The sequence below is a fragment of the Mobula hypostoma genome, chromosome 5 (assembly GCF_963921235.1).
Source record: "Mobula hypostoma chromosome 5, sMobHyp1.1, whole genome shotgun sequence".
Classification (NCBI taxonomy): Eukaryota; Metazoa; Chordata; class Chondrichthyes; order Myliobatiformes; family Myliobatidae; genus Mobula; species Mobula hypostoma.
In genome coordinates this window covers 94752932-94776673 of record NC_086101.1, presented here as the reverse complement: position 1 = coordinate 94776673, position 23742 = coordinate 94752932, and the positions used below count along the sequence as shown (strand labels likewise).

The 23742-nt window shown below is 42.4% G+C and overlaps 1 protein-coding gene across 1 annotated transcript in view; it reads right to left on the bottom strand.

Moving 5' to 3' along the window:
- The window catches only part of LOC134346865 (contactin-associated protein-like 5), a 1591243-nt gene that overhangs the window by 940689 nt on the left and 626812 nt on the right, over window positions 1-23742 (bottom strand). Inside the window, exon 4 of the mRNA XM_063048670.1 lies at window positions 17180-17327. Within this exon, the coding sequence (XP_062904740.1) occupies window positions 17180-17327 (148 nt within the window). The remainder of the gene's footprint in view (window positions 1-17179; window positions 17328-23742) is intronic.

The window sequence follows — 23742 nt, the reverse complement described above, 5'->3', positions numbered from 1 at the left end:
AAAGGTTGTGGAAGAGGTTTATGAGGATGCTGCCTGTGCTCAAGTGCCTGAGTTATAGGGAGAGGACATGCTGAATCTTTATTCGTTGGAGTGCGGGAGCACGAAGGTGACCTTATGAGGGGAATGGATTAGGTGCACAGGCAAAGTCTTTTCCAAAGGAGTGGAGAGATTTTAAGGGGACCTGAGAGGGAACTTGCGCACACAAAGGGCAGTGAGTCCATAGAATGAGCTGCCAGAGCAAGTGGTCAAGTTGCAATGTTTGGAGGCATTTGAACAGCTACATTGAGGGGAGGAACTTGAAAGTTTACAGGCCAAGCATGGGCACCTGGGACCATCAGAGAAGATGGCATGGCCTGTGACCACATAACTCTATGACACTATACAGAAATGGTATTGGGACAAAAGGGCCAGAGACAGCAAAGGAGGAAGGAGGAATGATCTGACAAGAGGTTCCTCAGGATGTAGAAGGAAGCAGATACTGTGACATATTCATAAAGATGTGTGTGTTAGTCGTTTAATTGGCCAATGCAAACGGCTTCCTATAGATTGTTTCCTATAGTGGGTGAATCTCAAAGCAAAGGGGCAAAGGGCACTGCCTCAGAATAGAGAGACATCCATTTAGAACTGGGATGAGGAGGAATTTCTTTGGCTAGAGGGTTGTGAATCTGTGCAATGCATTGTCACAGACAGATGCAAAGGCCAAATCACTGGGTATTTTTAAAGTGGAGGTTGTTAGGTTCTTGATTAGTAAGGCTATCAAAGGGAGATTAGTAAGGAAGAAGGCAGTATAATGGGGTTGAGATCATGATAAAATGGCAGTGTAGGCTCAATGGACGGAGTGATTCTGCCCTATTGCCTAATAGTCTCATGTATTGGTGAGATCTGGTATCTGGATGGGGTTGGTTGGTAAGCATACAGAGAGGTTAAAATGGAATTAATGTAGGATTAATGTAAATGAATACTTATTGGTTAGCACAGATTTGATGGGCTGAGGGGCCTGTTTTATGCTCTATGAGCAGCCCTGTTCATAAGTGAATTCGTTTTAATGTGGTCTAGCAGTATTTACACAATGCTTTTTAGCTCTAATGCAAAGTGAACATCCCTCTAAAAAGTGAGTTTAAGAGTGAGGAAGAAGGAGGTGTCTGCTTGTGCCTGAACCATTCTTTTTGCACACCAAGAGAATATCATCCTGAGGCCACTGTGGGGCTCAGATCATTATCTCCCATTCGGGAGAGCTTATCCCAGATCCTTTGCTTTCTGTAACCTTGTTACTGGCACTAAGACCGATAAGGAGGATTAGTTGATTTTCCTGTGACCTTCACTGAAGAACATATTTGATTCTGTCAATAATGATATAAACAACTGCCTTTCAATTATGCTGTAATAAGACTGTGTCCAAGACTACGTTTATCAGATTCTTGCAGAATTAGAGGAAACTGAATTGACGCAAATCGGAAGTAACGGAGTGTTTATTTCTTCCTACACCAGATTGGATTATTGCAGGAACAGGAGGCAATTTGTTCCCTCAGTCCTAGCCCAATGTTCTGTTAGAACTACAGCTTAATTTGCCTTAGTGAATAAACATTTGCACATCTTAATTTTGAAGTTTCTTTCTAGCCTTCATTAGGAAGCAGAGTTTCAAGTGTCCCCTACTCCTTAAGGGTTAAAATTATTTCCTGATTTGGGTGATCATCCATGTATAATTTATATTCATAATGTACTACAGAAAAAAACCTAATTTTCATGGCATTTATACCTATGAATGCCCATGATGATAAACTTGACCTCTTTGAACTTGTAAATTGGTAAATAGATTTATTATTGTAACATGTACTGAGATATAATGAAAAACTTAGTTTTACATGCGATCTATACAGACCATTTCATCACAACAGTGCATTGAGGTAGTACAGGGAAAACAATATAAAATGCAGAATAAAGCATTATGGTTACTAAGAAAGTGCAGTGTGACCAGATATTAAGGTGCAAGGTTATAATGAGGTAGATTGTGACGTCAATAGTCCATCTTATTGTACTGGGATGTGACTCAATAGTTTTAGAGCTGTGGGAAAGAAGCTGGTCATACATGCATTTTGTATCTTCTATCCTGTTCCTAATGGGACAGTCCAACATCTACTTGGTTAAGTAACCAAGTAGATGCTTGGTATGGCAACAGTCCTGTGTACAATTGCAAGAAACTGCAACAAGTGGACAGACATAGTTCAGCACATCACAGAAATCAGATTAAGGACTCTATCTACACCTTACCCTGTCTCAGCAGAGCAGCCAGCATAATCAAAGTCACTGCCCACCATTCTTTCTCCTCTCTTCTCCCGTCCGTCAGAAAATACAAATACAAGGAAGTCTGCAGATACTGAAAATCCAAAGCAACACTCACAAAATGCTGGAGAAACTCAGCAGGTCAGGTAGCATCTATGGAAAAGAGTAAACAGTCAATGCCTTGGGCTGAGACCCTACTTCAGGAGTGAAACCACAGACCACCAGGTTCAAGTACAACTTTTATCCCATAATTATCAGACTCTCAAAAGCAAATAAATAAACTCTTTATCTCCCATCTACCTCATCATGGCCATTGCAATTATTTTTTGATTTGCACTTTCTCTATAAATATAACAGTGTATTCTACATTGAATGAACTGCCTGAACCGTGTCTTGGTACATAGAACATAGAAGAGCACTGCACAAAAAAATTTGGTCCACAAAGTTGTGTTGATCTTTTAACCTTCTCTCGGATCAGTCTAACACTTCACTCTCCATAGCCCTCCATTTTTACTTCATCCATGTGCCTACCTAAGAATTTCTTAAGTGTGAAATATCTTAAACAGCAGCATCTCTACTTCCTTAGGAGTCTGCAGAGATTTGGCATGATATCTGAAACATTGCCAAACATCTATAGATGTGTAGTGGGGTGCATATTGACTGGCTGCATCATGGCCTGGTATGAAAACACCAATGCCTTTGAACAGAAAGTCCTACAAAAGGTAGTCGATTTTGAACAGTACTTCACGAGTAAAGCCCTCCCAACCAATGAGCATATCTACATGAAACACTGTCATAGGACAGCATTATCCATCATCAGAGATTCCCACCACCAAGGCCTCGCTCTTTTCTTGCTGCTGCCATCAGATGGAAGGTACAAGAGCCTCAGGTCTCACACCATGCAGCTCAAGAACAGTTACTACCCCACAACCATCAGGCTCTTGAACAAAAGGGGATAACTACATTCACTTGCCCATCTGCTGAGATGTTCCCACAGCCATTGATTTCACTTAAGGTCCCTTGATTTTGTTATCTTATGTTATCATTATTTAATGCTATTTATTTATATTTGGATTTACACAGCATGTTGTCTTCTGCACTCTCATTGATCTTTCATTGATCCTGTTATAGTTACTATTCTATAGAATTGCTGAGTATGCCCACAGGAAAATGAATCTCTGAGCAGTATATAGTTATATATATGTACTTTGATAATAAAATTTACTTTGAACTTTGAACTTTGAGATGTCCCTAATGTAACTGTCTCTACCACCACCCCTGACAGCACCTAACACTCTGTGTAAAAAAAAACTTACCTCTGGCATCCCCCCAATACTCCCCTCCAATCTCATTACAATTATACTCCCTCATATTAGTCACTTTCACCCTGGGAAAAAGTCTCTGGCTGTCTACCATATCTATGCCTCTTACAATCTTGTACACTTCTATCAGATCACCTCTCAGCCTTCTTTGCTCCAAATACAAAGCCCTAACTCACTCAATCTCTCCTTATAACACATGTTGTCTAATCCAGGCAACATCCTGGTAATTTTCCTCTGCACCATCTCTAAAGCTTCTACATCCATCTCAAAATGAGGGGACCACAAATAAACACAACATTGCAAGTGTGGTCTAAGCAGGGTGTTTTAGAGTTGCAACATTACCTAGTGGCTCTTGAGCTTAATCCACTGACTAATGAATGCCAACACTCCATATGCCTTCTTAATCATGCTATCCCTGGCATAGAAAATCTGAGCAACCGATGGACTTAGACACCAAGATCCTTCTGATCCTCTACACTGCTAAAAATCCTACCATTAACAGACCAGGAGACAATAATAAACCAAATTCCAATTCCTGCTCTTATTTTCTAAGTTTCTATGATTTTAGTCACTCGGCAACAAAAAGAAAATTGTTCAGAACCTTCAAACAAAAATACTCAGAATGAAAAAAATAAGTAATTCAATCACAGTAAGTATATATATGTACATTAAATAGTTAGATCAGAAATAGTGCAAAACAGAAATAATTTATAAAAAAAAGTGAGGTGGTATTCATGGGTTCAATGCCCATTTAGGAAATGAATGGCAGAGCTGTAGAAGCTGTTCCTGAATTGCCGAGTGTGTGTCTTCAAGCTTCTGTACCTCTTTCCTGATGGTAACAGTGAGAAATGGGCATGCCCTGGATGATGGTTAATAATGGACACCACCTTTCTGGAGCACCACTCCTTCATCTATATTTGACAAATTAAACTAATCTCTTTAAAATCTCTTTATTCTTCCTCTGTTCGATTGATGATGGGGAAATTAGTGAAGGGGATTTCTATAATGCCATTGAGGTTTGAGGAAACCAGTCTTCTCAGTGATGAAAAGTTCAGCTGGAGCTTATGAAGTTCAAGTTTAATTGTCATTCAGCCACACATGCAACCAAGCATAACAAGGTGCAAAACACAGTGCCAACAGTCATACAAAGCATAAGTCACACACTGTATAAGATAGCAGTAAATGTACTGTACAGTCATACAAAAAAAGATAGCCCACTTCCCTGAGTTAATGAATGCTGTCAGCAAAAGCAAGCCCGCAGCAGTCTACGGACAAATGCAATCCAGCTTGTCTTCCACTAAGCAAACACTGGGGGGCAGCACCAATGCCAGTGTGGATGCCATGCCCACTACCTCTGGGCACTAACTCCAATGCCTCTCTCCCAGGCAGCTGCAAACAGGTGACACCACAACATGAGGCTAATTCCTCACTATAACCAGAGCCATGCAGCTCCCTGCCATTAGTAACACCAATAAACCAGCGAACCAGACTTCCGGACTTGCAGCATTCCACATTTTCAATGTCCAACGGGGTCCTGCAATCACAAGAAAAACGACTAAGACAGGTACTCGCTGTTAGACTACACACTGCCTTTGCATACTGACCCCAAAGCCTCATACCATGTAGCACGCAGCAACATGGTCTGCACCAAGTCCATCTCCTCCGTTATCGAGGAAATCGCTGATGTGGTAGTAACTGGAGTTCTTAGTTTCCAGCAAACATAAAGATGACATTTTAAAAAGGCAGTAACACCTTTAGTTGACCCCATAAAGGCCTCAGCATTTAAGCATTTCGCCATCTTATCGGAAGAAACATTCCAGAGCACAATGATATCCTAGGCAGCCAATTAAAAGTGTAACCCTAAGTTTAATAGAGGAAAACCATATTCTTAATGAATGAGCCAGTTGTCTACTGAATAAGTGTGCATGTTGTAACATTATATTGCAGTTGTACAAGACATCAGTGAGACCACACATGGAGCACCGTGCACAGTTTTGGTCGCCCCATTAGAGGGAGGGGGTCATTAAGCTGGAACGTGCGCAGAGAAGATTTACAAGCATGTTGTCAATACTCAAAGGCCTGAGGTATTGTAGATGTTGGGCAGGCTAGGAATTTACTCTTTGGAACTTTTGGAAACACAGTGTTGATGTTATAGAGGCATATAAAATCATGACAGGTAGAGAATGCACACTGTCTTTTTAACAGGGAGAAGGGAACCAAAGACTGTGGTTTAAGATGAGAAGATGAAGATATGTAATAGACCTGGGCAGCAACCTCTTCATACAGATGGTGGTGCCTGTGTCCAACAAAATGCCAAAGGAAGTACTTGAGGCAGATATGATAATGATATTTAAACAATATTTGGAGAAGTATATGGTTAGGAAAGTTGTATACAGGTCCAACACAAGCATAGATGGGCGTCTTGGTTGGCAGTGTGAGTTGGGCCAAAGAGGTTGTTTCTATGCTGTATTCCTTTGTGACTCTTGGAGCATTGTCATTAACAAACATGCCCTGGTCACCAGAGAATATGTGTCTCTGTGCTTCTATAATGAAGATGATTCTATTTGAGAGAATAATTTTTGACTGTGGCTGATAACTTTCTAAAAGGCGAAGTGACTTTGAAACTCAAAGGTTACATTGCAGACCAGATAGCATGATGGTGGGCTGCATAATCGCAAGTACTGTCATTCTTCGTAATAATGTGCTAACAATGAGCTGAACTTTTATTCTGTTTTGGATGGTTGGTTTGTGCTTTGGTGCTGCACTTCTCAATGATTTTACTTAATAGAGATGCAGGAGTTATTGCATGTTTTGAGGAACTTCTTTCCGATTTTCAGAAGATGGTGGTCTGTGTTAAGGCAATGGAAAAATGGTCACTCTATACCTGAAATCTTCCTGACTAAAGATTTGAGGTTGCTATGGACCTTACCATCAGGAAATTATTTCCCTGCATTCTTCATCAACACACCTTCAATCTCTTAACATGCAAGTAGATCACCCATCCAAAAGACATTTGGTCCTGTTTTATAGGAAAGATGACACTAAGTTGGAAAGAGTGAAAGGATGATTTATGAGTGTATTATCAGGCCTGGGGGAGCAGAGGGAAAGGGAGAGGTTGGGCAAGCCTTTATTCATTAGTATGTAGGAGACTGAGCAGGTGATGTAACAAAGGAATATAAAGTTATCGGGGGTATAGAGAGGGTGAATGCACAGTCTTCTTTCCCGGAGAAATTGAACCGGAAATAGGAGGGCATCGGTTTAAAGTGATGCTGTAATGTTTAAAAAGGGGCCTGAAGGGCAATAAAGTCATACAGAGGGTGGTAAACATAGAAGGGAGCTGCTAGATGAAGTATTTGAAACTGCTACCGCTCCATCTTCCGGGTTTAGACGCTCTAACTCCCCAGGGTGCAGATAGCTGGAGCACCCCCTTTCAGGGTTCTGGACTGTCCCACTAATTGGCTATCATGTTTTGGTGCCAAGAATTGAGAACTGAACAGAGGCTCGGTGCTCTGTCATAAGCCTGACTGAGATATCATCTCATGCTTTGTTTTGCTCAGTTCTTGTTGCAGTTTTCTTTTTCAATATTTTTATTAGTTTCTACATAGAAGAATACGGAGTACAAGAAAGTATATATAAAGGTCAGAAAAAAACAACTACAAATTACATTATATCTGTTCATAATACGATCGCATTACCCTGTATTCATATAGGTTAGTCAAAGTTATATTGAAATATACTAATTTATTACAAAAAAATCCAACCCTACCAAGACTGAAACTGTTTATTAAGGAGAAAAAAAGGTAAAATACCTTCTCGTATAATAAAAATTAATAATAGCCAACATCTAAATTTAAACAATAAATTGAGGGTTTTGAAAGTTTTGAAAATAATTCAGAAAGGGTCCCCACAATGTTTGAAAGTCTTGAGGAGATTCAGAAATTGAACAACGAATCTTCTCTAAATCTAAGCATGACATAACATTGCATAACCATTGAGCATGAGTAGGAGGAGAAACATCCTTCCATTTAAACAAAAGCGCCCTCCTAGCTATAAGAGAGCTATAGGCCAAAATATGTAAATCTGATGTCTTCAAATTGATATCTTGTCCTGCAACAATAGCAAATAGGGCTGTCAGAGGATTAGGCTTAAAATTGACTTTGAAAAGTAAAGAAAAAGCATGAGAAACTTCCTTCCAATATATTTCAAGACATGGACAAGTCCAAAACGTATGAATTAATGAAGCTTCTCCATTATTACATCTGTCACAGTAGGGAGATATATCCGATTCACAGTTGCAGTTTTATACTGTGTCTTGATCCTTGCTTTCGGATACTCCAACATTTAGGTCCCAACCATTCTTGTCAAGATCTCTCGTCACAGAGACAAGTACACCAACAACATTCAAAAGGCTTTTCAATAAGGATCTCATGTGGTCTGTACATACTGGCTGTGTGGTGTGTTACGTACCCCGTAACTGGGTTGCCAAACCAGCAGAAATGGACCACTCAGTTGGAGTCTGGATTACTGGAACTAAGAAAGTTTTATTAAAGAAATAAGCAACACGGTACTCTAATAGTAAGGAGATAAATGCAACAGATTAGCAATGAATAAACACACGTGTACACAGAACTAGGACAATAGGATCAATCAAGCTCTATTGCCGTCTAGGAGTAAATGACCAGTTTCAAGTGACGCAAAGTTCAGTTCAATTGAGTTCAGTTCAGTTCACAGTAATCACTGTTGTGCCATTGGGGGTGGGGGGGTGGGAGAGAGAGAACGAGTGAATATTCAAATCGGATTCCAAACAGACCTTCGATATTCCTCGCAGTCAGCTTTCGGGCGAGCCCTTTGTAATGTCTTCTGAGGTCACCGACTGTGACCCCTCCGTTCCAGATACGATCGTTCTTCTGTGGTGAACCCAGCACCCAGGCAAGGGCGGACACACACACCAGGTTCCCGCCGATCCGTACCTTTCCACCCTGTGCGTCTATGGCTGGTCCCGTGACCAGACCTTCAAAATACTCCCACCAACTAGTGGGGGGGCACACCGCTTTCAGGGTCTCGTTACCTCGTGGAGTCGTGTGTCCATTGCCTTAGCGAACCTGTCCCTTTTTATCCCCCTGCTGGGGTATCGCCTGTCCATCACACTTCAAACAGTTCAGGGTTCAAAAGGAGCCAGTCTTGACAATATTCAGACCGGTGTCTCCTTCCGTTAAACTCTTTCGTCTCTTCATTAACATTTCCAAATGCTGCTCCATTGTCTTACTTATCTCTCTCTCCTGAAGACAGGTGGCAGATCAACTGTTGATTCCACTGGTGCTAGCACAGGGCAGTTAACATCTTAGTCTATGTGTACTTTTGTAACCCTCTTTCGTCACACCCCTCTCCTTTAAGGATTTTTACTGGGGTAAAAATGATAAGCACGAATACATTATTAGATACACACAAATATGCATCTTCATCAGCTATTTGGCTAATACAGAGAATTTGAAGTTGTCAACACCTTGACAGACAGTCAGCAATCACATTTTCCGTTCCTTTTATATGTGTAATTTTAATAATCCTTTAAACTAGGCTTCAACTTAGCAAACTTCATAGTGGCCGAAAACACTGATGAATTGTGATCAGTGTAACCTCTCATTGGGTTTCGTCCCGGACCATGATAACAAGGGTCGTCCCATCCCGACTTAGTTTTCTTTCGCAAAGGCTTAGTAGGAGGGGGAAGGATAGTACCCGCAAAGTTATTGCAAAACTTCCTACAGTACCCCACCATCTCCAAGAGCCTTCTGAGGGCGCTCTTGTCTGTCGGGGTGGGGAGGTCAGAGATAGCCCGCACCTTAGCTTGCATCGCTGCCAGCTGCCCCTGTGTTACCACAATTCCCAGATAAGTGACCTTCGCGGGGCCGAACTCATTTTTTTCAAGGTTCACTATCAAGCTAGCTTCAGACAGCCGTATTACATCGCCAATATACACTCCTGTGTTCTTTAGCCCTTTCGTCACTGAATTACTCATTCTATAGGGGTGTTGCCAACCAAACACCATCCAACGTCCCAGTTCTTTGCATCGCCTCGGGACAATCAAACACACGTGTGCGAGCCGTTTAATTAGCTCTCCTAAAGGGTCGCTTTGTTCGGGGATTAAGGGAGAGACCTTATCAGCAGAGCTGACCAAAGCAATAGCCTTCTCCCATCTGGTCGGTACCATACTCATCTTTTCAAAATGGTTTTTCCCCTTATCAGGTGGCACCCTAGCTTCATTGATTTCCGCGCTAACACCGACTAGGTTTGTTAGCATATCAAAAGCCTGTGACTGTCTCAGTTCGCGTCTGCAATAATCAATAACATCCTTCCTCCTGTGCAGCCAGAAAAACTCTCTCATGGCTTCGCCGACTGTTTCCTTCAGCACCTCAAAATGTCCACCGAGGGGTACCTTGTGGGCCAGGTTAAAAATCTCGTGCCCATAACTCTTTTGCACCACCCCCCATTCCTCGTCTGCGGTACTTGGTCTCCCTTTCTTCCTTAGCACACCCTCCTCCACACAATAGCCTACTGGCTCTCTTTTTAATCCTGCTTCAGAGAGAGCTGTTTCCTCGTCTCGTTCCAGTGCCTGTATAAAGTCCTTCTTTTCTAATGATAAATCTACCTTAATTTCCCCACTTCCTCCTGTTTCATTATGCTCCTTCTTTTCACTTTCTACCCCCTCCTCATACAAGGCTGGTAAAAACGTCTCAGCAGTCTCTCTGGACATACAGCGAGTCACTGCGCAAACAGGATGAGCCTGTGAGTCCATGGGCTGGGCCTCAATGCTGGCAGGCTGACCTGTCAATCTGACTGCCGAGAACACAATTCCCCCGGCAAGGTCATTACCGAGCAAGACTTCCATGCCTTTCATCGGTAATTCGGGCCTCATCCCAATCGTGACTAGTCCAGAGACCAAGTTGCTTTGTAGGTGTATCTGGTGCAAAGGGACTGCTTCTGTCCCTTCCCCAATACCTTTGACCCTGACCTCCCCAGTCTGGGTCTCTGAACTAAACTCTAACACACTCTTCAATATCAATGACTGACACGCTCCCGTGTCTCTCCAGATCCGTACTGGAACTGGGTTTAACCCCTCCTTCACCGACACCAATCCGGCTGAGATAAGCCTCTCGTGCCCTTCCTGAACTTTGGCAGACCTTTCTTCTCCTAGCGGTTCGTTTACCAGCTCGATACAGCCAGTCGAAATCTCCGTTTTTCCTTTCCCTGTCTCCTTCTTTGGGGCAAAGCACCTGGACGCAAAGTGTCCAACTTTCCCACAATTATAACAGACGACCCCAGAAGACTTCCTACCAGACTGCTCCTGGTCTACCTTATCCTTCTCACTAGTCCCCGGCTTACTTACTGACTTTTCCGGCGGACACTCTCTGCTGTCCTGACTACCCTTCTGGTAGCCTTTACTCGGGGCAAACTTCATTTTATGCGTCAACGCATACTCATCCGCTAACTTAGCAGTTGCGGCTAATATGGCTGCCTCTTTCTCATCTAGGTAGGGTCTCATACCGTCAGGGACACAACCTTTAAACTGCTCAATCAGGAACAGCTGTAGCAGTCTGTCATAATCCCTATCTACCCCTTTCGAGGCGCACCAACGCTCACAATATGTCTGCATCTCACGGGCAAACTCTAAATATGTGCGGTCCCACTGCTTCCTCGCATTCCGGAACCTCTGCCGGTATGCCTCCGGGACCTACTCATAAATCCTGAGGATGGCCTCTTTCACCACCTCATACCTCTGGGCATCTTCCGCGGACAAAGCCGAGTAAGCTTGTTGGGCTTTTCCTTTAAGTACACTCTGAAGCAAAACAGCCCACTTATCCCTCGGCCAGTCCTGACTTGCAGCAACTTTTTCGAAATGGAGAAAGTACTGATCCACATCGGTATCGTCAAATAGGGGAACCAGCCTAACCTCCTGGGTCGCCCTGAACCCTCCATCTTGGGTCGGCATGGGCCACTGCTCTGCCATCATCTTTAACCTCTCCAGCTCGAATTCCCTTTCCCTCTGCCTCTCTTCTCGCTCCAACTGTTTTTCCCTCTCTCTCTCTTGCCATTCTAACTGTTTCTCTTTCTCCTGCCGTTCTAATTGCCGTACCCGGAACTCGTGCTCGAGTCTCAGATTTTCAAGCTGCACCTGTACTGTGTCTCCACCAGGTTTTCCCATAGATACCACCTCCAGCTCCCCTTGGGGAAACACACCTTTAGATGCATAGTGCTCTACAATAGTTCTGTGTATCTCCTCTCTCCTCATTGTCGACTTCCCCTTAACAAGATTCAACCATTTGGCCACAGCTGCCAATTCCGCTTTCCTGGCATCCTCTAATGCCTTCAAGGTCGGTGCCTTTAGAAATTCCCCAATCTCCATTTCTGCTGTTTGCCTTTTCTTTCTTTCGGGAATTTTAACCCAATCAATTTACTCCGTCCCAAATTTAGCGTTCAAAATCGCGGACGAGAACCCCACTTATGTTACGTACCCCGTAACTGGGTTGCCAAACCAGCAGAAATGAATCACTCAGTTGGAGTCTGGATTACTGGAACTAAGAAAGTTTTATTAAAGAAATAAGCAACACAGTACTCTAATCAAAAGGATAATAAATGTAACAGTTCAGCAATGATAAACACACATGTACACAGAGCTAGGATAATAGGATCAATCAAGCTCTATCACCGTCTAGAGGTAAATAACCAGTTTCAAGTGACGCAAAGTTCAGTTCAATTGAGTTCAGTTCAGTTCACAGTAATCACTGTTGTGCTGTTGGGGGCGGGGTGGGGTGGAGAAGAGAGAGAACGAATGAATATTCAAATCGGATTCCAAACAGACCTTCGATATTCCTCGCAGTCAGCTTTCGGGCGAGCCCTTTGTAATGTCTTCTGAGGTCACCGACTGTGACCCCTCCGTTCCAGATACGATCGTTCTTCTGTGGTGAACCCAGCATCCAGGCAAGGGCGGACACACACACCAGGTTCCCGCCGATCCGTACCTTTCCACCCTGTGCGTCTATGGCTGGTCCCGTGACCAGACCTTCAAAATACTCCCACCAACTAGTGGGGGGGGCACACCGCTTCAGGGTCTCGTTACCTCGTGGAGTCGTGTGTCCATTGCCTTAGCGAACCTATCCCTTTTTATCCCCCTGCTAGGGTATCACCTGTCCATCACACTTCAAACAGTTCAGGTTTCAAAAGGAGCCGATCTTGACAATTTTCAGACCGGTGTCTCCTTCCGTTAAACTCTTTCCTCTCTTCATTAACATTTCCAAATGCTGCTCCATTGTCTTACTTATCTCTCTCTCCTGAAGACAGGTGGCAGATCAACTGTTGATCCCACTGGTGCTAGCACAGGGCAGTTAACATCTTAGTCTATGTGTACTTTTGTAACCCTCTTTCGTCACAGGTGAAAAAGGCACAGCAGCACCTCTTTCACCTCAGACGGTTGAAGAAGTATAGTATGGGCCCCCAAATCCTAAGAACTTTACATAGGGGCACAATTGAGATGCCTGGCATGGGAACTGTACTTCCCTCAATTGCAGGACTCTGCAGAGAGTGGTGCAGTCAGCCCAGCGCATCTGTACATGTGAACCTCCCACTATTCAGGACATTTACAGAGACAGGTGTGTAAAAAGGGCCCGAAGGATCACTGGGGACTCGAGTCACCCCAATCACAAATTGTTCCAGCTGCTACCATCCGGAAATGGTACCGCAGCATAAAAGCCAGGACCAACAGGCTTTGGGACAGCTTCTTCCACCAGGCCATCAGACTGATTAATTCATGCTGACGCAACTGTACTTCTATGTTATATTGACTATCCTGTTGTACATACTATTTATTATAAATTATTATAAATTGCACATTGCACATTTAGACAGAGACATAATGTAAAGAATTTTACTCCTCATATATATGAAGCATGTAAGTAATAAAGTCAATTTAACTCAATTCGATAGAAAAGGTTTAGAAGGATATGGGCCAAACTGAGGAAAATGGGAGTAGCTTAGGTGGGCACCTTGATTAGCATGGCAAGTTGTGCTGAAGGGCTTTGCTTTCATGCCACATTATACGTGTATATCTGAAAAACTTTTGGTATCTTCTTTTTTATTGGCTATCTTTCTTTCATATTTCATCTTTTCTCTCCTTATGGCTTTTTAGATGCCTTCTGTTGGTTTTTAAAAGCTTCCGAATCCTTTAACTTCCCATTAATTTTGGCTATTATATGCCCTCTTCTTTGCTTTCTTACTGTTTTTGACTTCCCTTGTTAGCCTCGGTTGCCTCAACTTCCCTTTAGAATACTTCTTCATCTTTGGGATGTATTTATGCTCCACCTTATGAATTGTCCCCCAAAACTCCAACCATTGTTGTTCTGCCATCATCACTGCCAGTGTCTTCTTCCAATCAACATTGGCCAGCTCTGTTCTCAAGTCTTCATAATTTCCTTTATTACACTCTAATACAGATGCATCTGAATTTAACTTTTCCCTCTCAAGCTGTAGGGTGAATTCTATCATATTGCAATCACTGTCTCCTAACGGTTCCTTTACCTTAAACTACCTAATCAAACCTGGTTCATTACACAACACCATCCAGAATTTCCTTTTCCCTAGTGGGCTCAACCACAAGCTGCTGTAAAAAACCATCTCATAGGCATTCTACAAATTACCTCTCTTGGGATATAGCACAGATCTGATTTTCCCAATCTACCTGCATAATCAAATCCCCACATCACTATCATAACATTACCCTTTTTACATGCCTTCTCTATCGCGCATTGCAATTTGTATCTCACATTCTGGCTACTGTTTGGAGGCTTGTATAAAACTTCCATCAGGGTTTTTAAACCTTGCAGTTTCTTAACTCTATCCATAAGGATTCTGTATCTTCTGATCCTATGTCACCTCTTTCTAAGGAAATGATCTCAATTTTACCAACAGAGCCACCCCACCCCTCTGTTTACCTGCCTGTCTTTTTGACACAATGTGTATCCTTGCTATTAACCTCTCAACTATGATCTTCTTTCAACCACGTCTGAGTGATGCCCACATCGTACCTGCCAATCATAACTGCCTTATTCCGTATCCTGCGAGCATTCAAATATAATATCTCCAGTTCTGTATTCATCTCTCTTTTCGATTTTGCTCCCATGTAATTCTTCAACTCATCCAACTAACTGCAATTTTCCCTATAATCTCTCTGTTCTTCATTACAATTTCACTACACACTGTATCTACTTGTATACCGACTGCCTCATCTTCAGCCCTGTCACTCCAGTTTCCATCCACCTGCCTAACTAATTTAAACCCTCCACAATAGCTCTAGCCAACCTGCCCACAAGGATATTGGTCTCTTTCAGGTTCAGGTGTCACCCATCCTTTTTGTACAGGGCATACCCTCCCTAGGAAATATCCCAATGATCCAGAAATCTGAAACCTTGCCCCTGCACCAATTCCTCAACCATGCATTACTCTGGCAAATCATCCTAATCTTGTCCTCATTGGTGCATGGCATGGGCAACAATCTAATGATTACTACCCTGGCGATCCTGCTTTTCAGCTTTCTACCTGACTCCCTATATTCTCTCTCCCTTTTCCTACCTACAGTATGTTGTAGGTACCAATATGTAACATGACTTCTGACTATTCACTCTTCCCCTGTAATGAGAGTCATTGACGAAGATGGATTGGACCCAAATACTGGAGTATCTTAGGCTGGGATTGAGACACGGTATCAAACGGGATCGAGACACGGTATCAAATGGGATCGAGACACTGAGCACAAAACAAACACTAGACAAAATCACTGGTAGGCTTATGTTCCGGTGTTCCTTGAATACTCAATTCCAGGCACCCAAACCATGATTATCAATTAACAGGAATGTCCTAAGCCCTTAAAGAGGGAGTGCCAGCTATCCGCACTCCGGAGAGTTAGAGCGTTTAAATCTCAGAAGCTGGCATAGCTGGGAGCATCTCATAACACTCTTTAGAATGCTGTGGACCAAACCTGAGACATCCCTGACACTGGTATCTGGGAGGCAAGGTATGATCCGGGTGTCTTTTTCATATCCACAGGATCTCCTGTCTGCTCCTCTAACTATATGTCCCCTATCACTACTGCACTACTCTTCTGCCCACTTCCATTCTGAGCCACAGAGCCTATCTCAGTGCCATGGACCTGATCACTGTGGTTCCCACCTAGTATGTCATTCCCCTCAACAGTATCCAAAGTGGTATACTTATTATTGAGGGGAAGGGCCACAGAGATACACTGCACTGACCTGTCTGTCTCCTCACAATCATCCAGGTACCTATCTCTTGCAACTTAGGTGAATACTTCCCTGTAGCTCCTATCTATCACATCCTCATTCTCCCATAAGAGCTAAAGGTCATCAAACTGCAGTTCTAGTTCCTTAAACATGGTTTATAAGAAGCTGAAACTTGATATACTTCGTGCAGATGTAGTTATCAGGGAGATTGGATGTTTCCACATCTCACACAAAGAGCAAACCATGAACTCTGCAGCCATTATCAGCACACTAGCTATGTATTGATGACAGAGGAGAGGAAAAAAAAAACTTACTGGAAACTTATTTAGAACCTCCGCCTGTTCTCACCAAAGACTTCTACTCCAGCACTGATCTACTCCAAAAATGGCTGCTCCACTTACACCTCCCTTCTTTTCATTGGCTCAAATAAAACTCACTCCTGATCAGACCCGTCCTGTTCAAATGGCTTCTGCTTAACAATGATGTTTCTCTCTCACTCGATACTTCAAATCATGATTCACTTCCACTGAGACTTGCTCTTTTCGAATGGCTCTTGCCTTGCAACAACGTCTCCCTCTTAGTTACTACTTCAAATTAAGTTGTTATGCTGGTATTGGAGACGTTCCAGAGGAGATTCGTGACAATGAATCCAGGAAGGAAAATGTTAACATATAAGAAGCCCTTTATGGCTCTGGGCCTGTACTTGCTCGAGTTTAGAACAAGAGTTCCCAATCTGTTTTATGCCATGGACCCCTACCATTAACCAGGGGGTTTATGGTCCCAGGTTAGGAACCCTTGTTTTAGAAGAATGAGGGGGAAGACCTATCGAATAATGAAATGCCTAGATAGAGTGGATATGGAGAGGATGTTTCCTATAGTGGATGAATCTAGAACCAGAAGGTGCAGCCTCAGAATAGCGGAATGCCCATTCAGAACAAAAATGAGGAGGAATTTCTTTAGCCAGAGGGTACTGAATCTGTGGAATTCAATGCACAAACAGCTGTGGAAGCCAAGTCATTGAGTATATTTAAAGCAGAGATTGATAGTTTCCTGATTAGTCAGGGTGTCAAAGATTATGGGGAGAAGGAAAGAGAATGGGATTGAGAGGAATAATGGATCAGCCATGATAGAATGGTGGAGCCAAATGGCCCAATTTTGTTCTTACGTCTTCTGGTCTTATAACTCTGTAACTCCATTCACTTTGTGAACACCAGGCAACATGAGCCTATGAATGCCAAAGTGCCATTGCCGATGCCAATATACAACCATTTGGTTTTGAAGCTCAATACTTACTGTAGGAGCAGCCATAAAGTTCAACCCGCATTCCAATTCTTCCATTGGGATTCCAGTCCAGAGGAATGAAACGAAGGAATCTGGCTTTGATTGGGTTTTGCAGCTTGTGGTGCACTACCGTGTCTGCGTTGGAATTTCCTGTGAAGGCCTGTAAGTAAGGGAAGGAAAATAAATTCAGGTGTGGACCACTCCAACATACCCAATTAATAATCACTCCATTCAATTCAAGGTTTAAGCTTCAAGATCGGTTAATGTCATTTCCTATAGACAAGCTTAAGGAGAATGAAATAATTGTTACTGCAGGTCCAATGTAGCAAAAAAACACAAAAGATCAAGAACACAATAGCAATTTTGAAAAACAACAAAGTAAATATAAATACATAAGATAGCTTATGTACATAGAGTGACTGTGTCCATAAAGTGACACATAAGGTGACTGATGGGAAGTAATGGTGGAGGTAGTGGGTGGAGGTGTTGATCAGCCTTACTGCTTGGGGAAAGTAACTGTTTTTGAGTCTGGTTGTAGCTACTTAGCATCCTCCATGATGGGAGTGTAACAAGCAGTCCACGAGCAGAGTGTGTGTGATCCTTCATGCTGTTACTGGCCATTTGCCAGCACCTTTCTGCGTATATGTGCTAAATGGTGGGTAGACCAGTGCCAGTGATGGCTTGGGCTGTTTTGACTGACCATTGTAGAGACTTCCTGTCTGCCTCAGTGCCATTACCATACCATGCAGTGACGCACCTAGTTAGGATGCTCTCAAAGCTGGGTGGCAGTGTGAAATGTGAGGAGGATGTTATGAGAACGCAGGGTGACTTGGACAGGCTGGGTGAGTGGGCAGATGCATGGCAGGTGCAGTTTAATGTGGATAAACGTGAGGTTATTCACTTTGGTGGTAAGAACAGGAAGGCAGATTATTATCTAAATGGAGTCAAGTTAGGAAAAGGGGAAGCACAACGAGATCTAGGTGTTCTTGTACCTCAGTCACTGAAAGCAAGCATGCAAGTACAACAGGCAGTGAAGAAAGCTAATGGCATGTTGGCCTTCATAACAAGGGGAATTGAGTATAAGAGCAACGAGGTCCTTCTGCAGCTGTACAGGGCCCTGGTGAGACCACACCTGGAGTACTGTGTGCAGTTTTGGTCTCCAAATTTGAGGAAGGACATTCTTGCTATTGAGGGAGTGCAACGTAGGTTCACAAGGTTAATTCCCGGGATGGCAGGACTGTCATATGTCGAAAGATTGGAGCGACTGGGCTTGTATACTCTGGAATTTAAAAGACTGAGAGGGGATCTTATCGAAACATATAAGATTATTAAGGGATTGGACACGCTGGAGGCAGGAAGCATGTTCCCGCTGATGGGTGAGTCCAGAACCAGAGGCCACAGTTTAAGAATAAGGGGTAGGCCATTTAGAACGGAGTTGAGGAAAAACTTTTTCACCCAGAGAGTGGTGGATATGTGGAATTCTCTGCCCCAGAAGGCAGTGGAGGCCAAGTCTCTGGATGCTTTCAAGAAAGAGATGGATAGAGCTCTTAAAGATAGTGGAATCAAAGGTTATGGGGATAAGGCAGGAACTGGATACTGATTGTGGATGATCACAGTGAATGGTGGTGCTGGCTCAAAGGGCCGAATGGCCTACTCCTGCACCTATTGTCTATGGTCTACTGCTCATCTGTGGAATGACATGAGTATGGATGTGCATAGCCTATCTGTCTTCAGCCTCTTCAGAAAGTAGAGGCATTGATCAGCTTTCTTAGCTGTGTAGGATATGTCCTGGGACCATGAGGGGTTGTGTGTGAGGTGCATTCCCAGGAGTTTGAAACTACTTGCAGTTTCCACTGTTGTGCAGCCAATGTAAAGGGGGGTGTGACTGGTTACCTCTGAGAGTTACCTATGTAATAATCGATCATATCTTGCAGAGCAAGAAAAAATCAAAATATTTATTACTTGAGATTTAAGGCTAATATTCTATGTATGGATTGGTGGATGGTTCTGAAACTATCAATTATTTGCTCCACAATATATGGGTTTTAGATACAATTTAAAATGCCAAGAAGAAATCAATTCTTTTTCTCATCAATTAAGCAATTATTTCTTTTGTATAAATACCAGGGCTCTGTGAGATAAAATGTGAGGAACGTCATATCAGCATGCATTGAGTTCAGAGGAATGAGCGGTAACCAATTGAGGCTAAAACATTAAAGGAATTTGATATCGAAGAGCTGCAATTGTGGACAGGAATCTATATGGCAATGAAACATCAGCAGGAAAATGGAGTTGAGATTGAGATTAGTCATGGGATAGTCAATTAGTAGGAAAGGATTGAGAATTCAAATGCCTTATTCCTGTTTCTAAGTTTAATACTCTTTCACAATAGTATCATAAATAAAGTGACATAATTGAACATATAGAACCTTTACTGTAATAAATCAAGAAAAAAAATCATTCCACAGAAGCATAAATGTCAAAAAGGGAGAAATCGAGGAAGATTTGATTGAAGATACAAAAGTGGACATTATAGAGAGGACAGTATAATTGAAGGCCCTATTAGTTATCTGTTAGTCTATAAATAACAACTGTTTAATAACCTTCCATTCAAAATAAGTAATCTCTCCCCACTCATGCAATAGTTATAGCAATGTGGACCCACAATTTGATTCTATTCAAGGACATAATGAGGACTCTCTCCATCTAAGGGATTCAGTATTTCCAAACAATAATCACAGAAAAACATATGAGTTTGAGATAATTGACCCATAAATTTTCTTTGCAGTATATTAGCCTGTTGCTTACCAGGTTTGCTATAGACACACAATTTTGCATCAGTAATTTAGTTTCAGTTTTCTCTTCTCCCATCTTCAATCGGGCAGAAGATACAAAAGTCTAACAGCACATTCCACTAAGCTCAAGGACAGCTTCTATATTGCTGTATATAAGAATCCCCTAGTACAATAAATGGGACTCCTATCCTCACAATCTACCTCATGAAGAGCTTGAACCTTCTTGTTTACTTGCACTGCACCTTTTCTGTAGCTGTTACACTTTATTCTACACTCTGTTAGTGCTTTATCTTGTTCTACCACAATGATCTGATCTGTATGAGCAGCATGCAAGACAGCACTGTATCTTCGTAACATGTGACAATAATAACCTTATTTCAATTCCAATTTCAACTCCAATTCTTTACTCTTGCTTGCCAAGGATATTTCATAACCACTTTTCACCCTTCTAATTTCTTTCTAGAGATCTCTCCTAGACACACTATATTCCTCAAGAGACTTTCTTGATCACAGATGTCTATACCTGTGTCATATTCCTTTTATTCCTGATCAGACATTCATGTTCTTTGTTATTGCTGTATCTAAATTATTAGTGATATACATAGTTGTACTCCCAGATCCACTACAGTTCCTTGAAAAGCACTGTAACCCCTTTATTCTTTTCAACATAACACACCACTTCAATCCTGGTTGAATTTCAAATGCTGATTGTTGGTGTTTTAGCTGTCCAGGTATTGTTGGCAATTGCACACTAGCATTGCACTTAGACAAGCCCAGATCTTAGAGAGGTGTACAAAATTACGAGGGGTGTAGAAAGGATGGATACATACAGGCTTTTTCCTCTTACGTTGGCTGAGACTAGAACTACAGGTCATAGGTTTTGGGCGAAAAGTGAAATATTCAGCGGGAATCTGAGAAGGAAGATCTTCACTTAGAGGGTGGTGCAAAAGTGGAACGAGCTGCAAGTGGAAATGATAGATGCAGATCCAATTGTAACTTGAAAGAGAAGTTTGGATCGGAATGTAGATGAAAGGGGTTTAGAGGGATGTAGTCTAGGTAGAATATTGGGTCAGCATGGACTGAATGTGCTGAAGTGCCTGCTTCTATACTGTGGGATTCAATGGCTCTTGTTGATTTGCTAGTGGCAATCAAACATCGACATTGTGTATGTAGGAGGGTTTAGTGTTGGGATATTTTTAATTTGCTCTTTAGGTGATGGGCACAACAATGACCTATTCCTGTGCTGTGCTGTTCTATGAAACTCACATATAGTTCTTCTCACTTAATGCATAAACAAATCTTTTTCAGCAAAACATGGGTATGATACAGTGGAGTTATAACTCCAAAATCAAACTGAAAGTCAAGTTTATTGTCATAGGCACACGTACATGTATGCACAGGTGCAATGAGAAACATACTTGCAACAGCAACACAGGCATATCGAGTTGATGATAACATCACTCTGATACTAGGTGCATGAGGGGCTGCTGCAAATATTTTTTTTCCTCGCAATTCAATAACTGAGTACTGGGGATGACAGAATAGGCCGCATGAAGACTGAAGGATTTCACCTTTTTGTCTTTTGTGTGGGATTATTTTTCATCTGTGCATATCTCATACAAGGGGAAAAGCAAATGGTTTATTAAACATGCATGTCTGCTGCAAAGTGAATGCTGTACTCTCAGAATCCTAATCGAACTCCACAGTAGATATAAGGATACACAAGTCTCCCTGGACCTGTAATTTTTCAACTCAAGCATTATGACTGAGTTCAACGCTAAAATTACACAGACAAAACCAATGATATTTCAGAGGCAGACTCATGCTGTAAACACATACCCTAACCTTACCTACATATCCTGATTTGAGCAGCTCCTTTACAGAATTAATCACTGTGGCCAAACATAAAGACGAGAGATTCTGTAGATTATGGAAATCAGGTTGGAGGAGCAACACCTTATATTCCACCTGGGTAGCCTCCAGCCTGATGGCTTGAACATCGATTTCTCCAGCTTCTGGTAATTACTCCCTCCACCCAAACCTCTTTTTCCATTTCTCTTTCCAGTTACTCTCTCACCACTTCTCTTCCCCCTCACCTGTCCGTCACCTCCACCTAGCTTCCCCTCTTCTCCCCTTTCTTCCAAGGTCCACTGTCCTCTCTTGTTAGACTGCTTTTTTTTCAGTCCTTTACCTTTTCCACCTATCACCTCCCAGCTTCCCACGTCATCCCCCCTCCCCTACCCACCCACCTTTCCGCTCACCCAGTCTCACTTATCACCTGCCAGACTGCAATTCTTCCCCTCCCTCGCCTACTTATTTTGGCTTCTGCCCCTTTTCTTTCAAGTCCTGATGGAGAAACTTGGTGTGGAACATCAACTGCTTATTTCTTTCCGTAGAAGCCGTGTTTTTCTTGCATTTTGAATTTTAGATACAACACCGTAACAGTGCTTTCCAGCCCAACGGGCCCATGCCTCCCAATTACATCCATGTGACTAATTAACCTACTAACCCATACGTCTTTGAAATGTGGGAGGAAACCCAGATGGTCACAGGGAAAACATACAAACTTCTTTCAGACAGTCACAGGAATTGAACCCCGGTTTGCTGGTGCTGTGATAGTGTTACACTGCTGTGCTGGCCCGATCTGGGCATAATTGCTTTTCTCACAAGTTTAAGTACCAAAAATGCTTGATTCAGTTGTCACAATCTCCAACCATCAATTTATCCACCCCTCCCCAAGTTTTCCCCTTGGTGATTATACCAGTTAAAATAAAGCCCAACACAGGCTTTGGGCTTTTATATTTTTAATGATGGTCCACTAGCAATCAAAGAACTGCTTTTCAGAATAATTTTACTGTTAGTCAATCAGATTGCCTAAGGAAAAAAAGTTTAAAGCTGCTGTTCCTTAAGAGATCTGCCCTATAGAAGCAAAAGACCAAACTTTCAAATTCCTATTACCTAGAAGGACACACAAAGGCAGAATCTAATGACTCATCTAAACATGGAATGTGTTAACTCGCAGTACCACACAGGATTATCAGGCTAAATACTGTGCTGGGATCAGTGCTGGTCTCTTGAACCACAACTATCAGACAGATGCAAGTCACTGACCCAAGTTTGATCCTATGATCACAGCAATTTTTTTCTCTTGTTAAAATATAAGTTAGCCCCTATGAAGATCAAATCAATGAATTCTGCTTCAGATAAAGGAGCTGCTATCAGGAGAAATGGAAACAATCAGAGAAATAACATAATGCAAAGAGTGACATTCTGCATACCAAGTCCATTTTCTTCCACAGAGGTTAGACAAACAAGGCCAGGGCACTGCAAAATTTTCCCCTGAATGAACACAGCCACAAACATCCAAAATGACTTTCGGAGTGTATTGTAAAGTAAAAGCCTCTCCAGCACTCAGTCATGGACCTGTAACTTGACTGTATTGTGGTTACCAAGGATTGTGAGGACTGCAGAGAGGAACATCGAGGTCGCTGTTCCACCCACTTGAGATGTTTATCAGGAGAGCTGCTTATGCAGGGCCTTTATCATTGTCAATGATGCTTCCCATCTGTCCAACAATCTCTTTGACCCCTACCATCAGGCAGGAGGTACTGTATCATTAGGATAAGAACTGTTCGGCTGGGAACACAGCCTCTCCCCTCAGGCTGTAGGACTACTAAACCCTCTGCTGTCATCCAGCTCTCACCACGTATGAAACACCAGTAGCATTATACTGTTTACTTTTGAACTTGTATTCTATATGCAGCTCATTATTTGTTAATT